The 5373-nt window shown below is 33.7% G+C and overlaps 1 protein-coding gene across 1 annotated transcript in view; it reads right to left on the bottom strand.

Moving 5' to 3' along the window:
- Nucleotides 1-5373, bottom strand: part of SPTLC2 (serine palmitoyltransferase long chain base subunit 2) — a 49839-nt gene that overhangs the window by 2906 nt on the left and 41560 nt on the right. Inside the window, exons 10-11 of the mRNA XM_015812615.1 lie at nucleotides 3472-3607; nucleotides 2770-2899 (exon numbers count right to left, since the gene is read on the bottom strand). Of these exons, the coding sequence (XP_015668101.1) occupies nucleotides 2770-2899; nucleotides 3472-3607 (266 nt within the window). The remainder of the gene's footprint in view (nucleotides 1-2769; nucleotides 2900-3471; nucleotides 3608-5373) is intronic.

The raw sequence follows: 5373 nt of genomic DNA, 5'->3' as shown, positions 1-5373 counted from the left end.
TTTGCCAAACTTATTTCATCAATAATTCAATAGCTCTTATCCATTCACAAACACTTGGTTTCAATAGTCAGCAACATAAAATTAACAACTGAGTGCCACATATCATGAAACCTCAAAGTGGTGAAATAGTTAAGAGCTGTTTCTTTCCCTGCTCATTGCCCCAAGTTAAATATCCTTCATGGATTTGAAAGAGAGCAAGAAGAAAAGAGGTATAAAAGTAAACACAGCCAAATATATCTTAACAGTATTTTATTATTTTATTTTATTTTATTTTATTTTAGGCAACCGTTCAGCAAAAAATAGCATATGGAAATAATTTGTGATTGATTTTTTTCTTCTTGAAAGACTGTTATTCTTGAACTCGGATTTAGGATTTTATTAATTTAAAACAAAGAGAGGCTTGTGACTTGCAGGGACTACAAAGGAAAAGGCACCAGTGAACTGTGATTTCAGGAGAGTATATTTTTCATTCCTGAAAAGAAATTAAGAGCCCACAGGAATATATTTTATATATAGAAAATCTTTGCTCTGGTTCAGGGCCAAAGTATTTTCAGGCAAAGTTATATCAAAATACCCCTTCTGAACAGAAACCGTGTGCATGCGGAAGAATGGAATATATTATTTTATATTATTTCCTCTATGCAGGTGGTCGCCAGGAATTATCACCTCTACTTTTCACTAAACATTCTGGTTGTTGATTCATTCTGTCTTATGTTGTTACTATCTGATCAATCCGATCTTATTTCACTGACCACTTCTAACTACTGCTCTATAGTTTGTACAGTATGTTGTAGTATCTCCTCCAATTTTTCTTAAATATTTAGAATTCTATGTTGTTCCTTTTTACCATAATTAATTGTGATTTTTTTTATTTGCTGGTCTATGATCAAATAAAAAATGTTTGATTGAATGAGGCAAAGAAGATACATTTATATCACCTACTTATACACTATTATAGGGAACCATTCTTTATCATATGGGATGATTTCATAAGGAGGTATTACAAATTTAAGCTTGTTAGAGAAATTAGAATATTCTTGACAATGAAGGAGAAAGAAAACAGCAATATTCACTTTAATAAGCACAGATAAGATCCAGCTATGATTAGACAAGCTACAAATGGTATGTCTTCACACTTATTCAGTTTACATTCTGGAAAGCTGCTTTAGAGTCCATTTATCATGTAAATAATTCAATAAAACCAACCCAACTTATCTACTTTTTTTACCGTATCAATATTTGAAAAGAAGAAAGGATTAAGACTCCATGATGATTTTCCTAATATGAATTTTCTTCAATACACATTATTGATCTTATCAGTGCCTCCATTTTCTACTGCTATTATTTGAGTAAAAATGGACCCCAGTTACTGACATCCTATACCTAAGGAAATTACACACTTAAAAATATATGGTATGTTCACTACAGCATCACGAATTTGTGAGATTTTAAAAACCAATATTTACATAGGGGATATGTTTTAATGGATTATACTCTGCTTTGTCAAAAACAACAGTGAGATCAGTTTATGAAAACATACCATGAAACATTTTTTAGTTCTTTACATACGAAAGGGTACTTAAATACTGGGAGAAGTACATTTACTTAAAAAAAAGTTTTTATTCAAATGACAGTTTTTCAAAACAATATAAATATTTAGAATACAGACAAGCTACGGACATATTACAGGAAAGACGTAACATATGCTAAAAGAAATGCTTCATCAAATGAGTAAGGAGAAGAGAGAGACAAGATAAGTCAGTTTACTTGTACTATTAATATCTTAGGCATCTGTCCAAATATTAACATAGTTAATGATTTTCTAAGATTGGGCTGTAGCAAATCAACTTTTCAGTTAACAGAATAGGTTGCTGAGAAAGAGAATGTTCCTTTTAATCAATCTCTACAAATTCAAATAGTAATTTTAAAATTCTCTAATCTACTATCAAAAAGACTGTGACATTAGGAGTTGCTGCCTAATTGGAAATGCTGATACTTCAAAGTACATTTGTTATGTTTTTACATAATTTTTCTTACTCTGTAAACATATACACACTTGCACATATATAAATGCTCACACTGCTCTTATTTTTTCCAGACTGATTCTATTAGCATGCAAATGTATACTATGACTTATGTTTTTGTACATGAAGCAATGTATGTATGTATGTGCTATTTAATATTTAGGTCAAGATCTTTTTAAATATTTGGCAGTGTTTTATTGAAATAAAAGCCAAAGCAATGGATTTCTTTCTCAGGAGTTATTAAAGAGCAATCTTTTCACAATACAGTATACTAAAACACTGCTATTGTTCAATTAAATTATAATTTGGCATACAAAAGCAAATGCTTTCATTGGCACAAAAATCCCCATTAACTATTATATTGAACTTAATTAATGTTTCCAAAAGGAGGTATTATAAAGATAATGTTGCAGAACAAAAGTTATGTAGAATATTTTCATATGTCTATCTTTTTAGCTTGCAATTTGATTACTACTAGTGCATAAAACAGTAACTGATTCAATACAACACCCAAGTAATAAATATATCAAATCTCTAACTCAGTAACAGACCTCTCCACTTGGATTTACTGATGTGTCCTAGACTCATGTGATCCACTTCTGAACAAAGTCTTTCTTTGGTATCTATAGCTAATTTCTATAGCTAATTATAATTAAACAATTATAATTAAACAAATTATAATTAAACAAAAAAGAACATACTGATTTTGCAGAAGGACAAAATAGACACAAACGTAGGTACTTACAGTGTCTAGTATCTCTCTGTTATGAGATGCAGACAAACAAATTCTTGCTCTGGATTCAATGATTGGGGTAGCAGGAAAGCCCACTACAACAACACCTATGTGCCGTTTCAACATCTCTCGTCCAAATGCACTGCAAAGAGACCAAGGCAGAACTATGAAACCATAACAAAAACAAGATCAGTGCTGTTTAGCACAATGGGGGTGGGGGTGAGTGGGACAGGGGTGTTGAAGAATGCCTGAGAGGTTGCGGTCAACTGCTTTGACTTAATATCTGTACATCAAGTCCTCTTTTGTTCAATCTTAAGGTGGTCTTCTTTAAAAAACTGTATTACGTTCTCAGAGTTGAAAGATTCTATGTGGCAGGGGCTGTCTTTCAGCAGGCTACTTGTAACTTAAACTTGAAGCTCTCTGCTATAACGCAGCAACTTCAGCTTGAGCATTGATTTATTAAGAATTCTACTACATTCCTCTCAAGTTGATGACAGTAGTATTACTCAGTACAAGTACTAGTAGCGGAATTACTTGATGCTCTGCAGTTCTACATTGCTGCAAGACAGAAATCTAAGCATGTTGACCTGTTAAAAAGCCTGTTAAAAATAAGATGTGTCTCTAACATTAGGAATTTTTAATCTTGTGCCACATGTTCTCTTTAAAAATGACTACGTTTCAGGATATATATTAGGAACTATTTCCAAAAGTTACCCAATTTTTGCAGGCATATAGAGCATCAGAGGTACAACAGGAGAATCTTCATTTCCATATATTATAAATCCCATTTTCTTAAGTTGTCTTCGGAAGTATCTAGTGTTCTCCGCCAACTGTTGTATGCGTAACTTGCCTGGAAAAAAATAATGAATCTAGCGTTATCACATTTTTGCAAAACCATGCTATTACATTAATGTGAATTTGAATACTTCAACTAAAGGTCCTGCCTTTTTCTGACAGAGAGGGTGGCTAGTCCAAGGTCACCATGCTGGCTTTGTGCCTAAGGAAGGACTAGAACTAGGTTTTCTGGATTCTAGTCTAGGGCCTTAACAACTACATAAAAGTGGCTCTTACTTGCATCATGGTATCATTTAATTTCATTCTAAATGGAAAACCTCAAACCACTCCATTCATTCCTTCACCAAAAATATCCTCCTTCCAAAGGGGAGGTTATAACTTCCCTTTTGGAAGGCAGATATTCGCCACCATTGCTAATTTAAATACTAGCTTAAAATTCAAAGGTTAACTAGTCACCCTCAGATTCATATCGGCACAATACAAAAACACAGAAGCAAAATCCTTCAACATCAATATTATGAAGAACTAACATATCCCAATTTCATTTATATGAGAAAATCAAATTAGAACCTTAAGATGGAAAATGTATTTTGCTTTTTAGAGACCTCTAACCATAAAATACAAAGCAAGGATATAATCTTAATATATGATTGATTTTCCTACATATGTAAGAAGAGACTGCAAAACGATTTTGACAATTTGAAACATGTAAAAAACAAATAAGTCTAATTTATGATTGCACTATTATGCCCACATTTGCTGTCTTCTACTGTATGTAGATCATAAGTGCTATCTGGATAAACCCATCACTCATCATCTGTATATTTATCTTGTATCCATTCATCCAAATTTCTTGAATTACTGAATAATGTATATGTAGATTATATAGATACATTTGCTCAGGTGTGTAATTGAACTCTAGCTATAGAAAGCAATACTGAGTTTGAGAGCTGATTCCCCAACAGATTTAGCAAGTCAGATCTTTTTAGTTCCTGCTGAAGGTCTTTCCCTTCTGCCAAAGTTTCCATCAACAGGGAGAACTCTGAAGTGCAAGTTTATTTTATTGCTGCTTACATAACACTAGTCCAATCCAATGGGACCTGGGGAGATTTCTCTCTCCCCCCAGTATCCAATAACGAAAAAAAAAAGAATATCCCAGCTCTAATTGTGAACTGTTTATAGTCTTTACATGTGTCATTAAACAGCCCACAAATAGATGAATGCTACAACAAAAGAATAATAGGAAATAAAATATCATGTTAAAAATCTTTTTAAAGGCAGAGTATATTTCTTCTATCACTTTCTTCCTTTTCTTTGGCCCATATGAATCTAGTCTGTTTCTCCTCTTGGCTCACCCACCAACAAGTCACCTCCTATCTGAAGCATCCTCTGAATAGATGACTGTTCAGGCTCCTCTGCTCCATGTTAGGGAAAAATGTCAGCTGATGTTCCTAGATTCTTTATGCCAAGCTTCACATCTTTTTTCCAGCTATTGCTTGCAATTAGTCCTTCTGCCAATAAGGGGGGAGGTTCCAAGGTTTCTTTTATTCCTTTTTTGTTTTGCCAGAGCCTGTTTCTCAGCTAACTCTCTCCCTCCCTCTCCCAAATGGCCTTTTTTCTTCCACTGTATTTGGCTTCCCACTACCTGGCTTTCAGAGGCTGGGACTAACTGAACTACAACCTGGAGCCAGTCGGTCTACCAGCTTATCAGTCTTTTTCCAAAACCTGCTCTTCTATTTACCCACTGTCTCCAAGAATCCTGTTATGTGCATCCCACAACCATTTAGATTAATAATTTTTAATTTTTCTGGCCTTGCATCA

This window comes from Protobothrops mucrosquamatus, unplaced genomic scaffold (assembly GCF_001527695.2).
Source record: "Protobothrops mucrosquamatus isolate PMUCROS unplaced genomic scaffold, P.Mucros_1.0 scaffold101, whole genome shotgun sequence".
Classification (NCBI taxonomy): Eukaryota; Metazoa; Chordata; class Lepidosauria; order Squamata; family Viperidae; genus Protobothrops; species Protobothrops mucrosquamatus.
The sequence above is the reverse complement of the archived record's forward strand: the minus strand, read 5'-3'. Positions and strand labels throughout refer to the sequence as shown.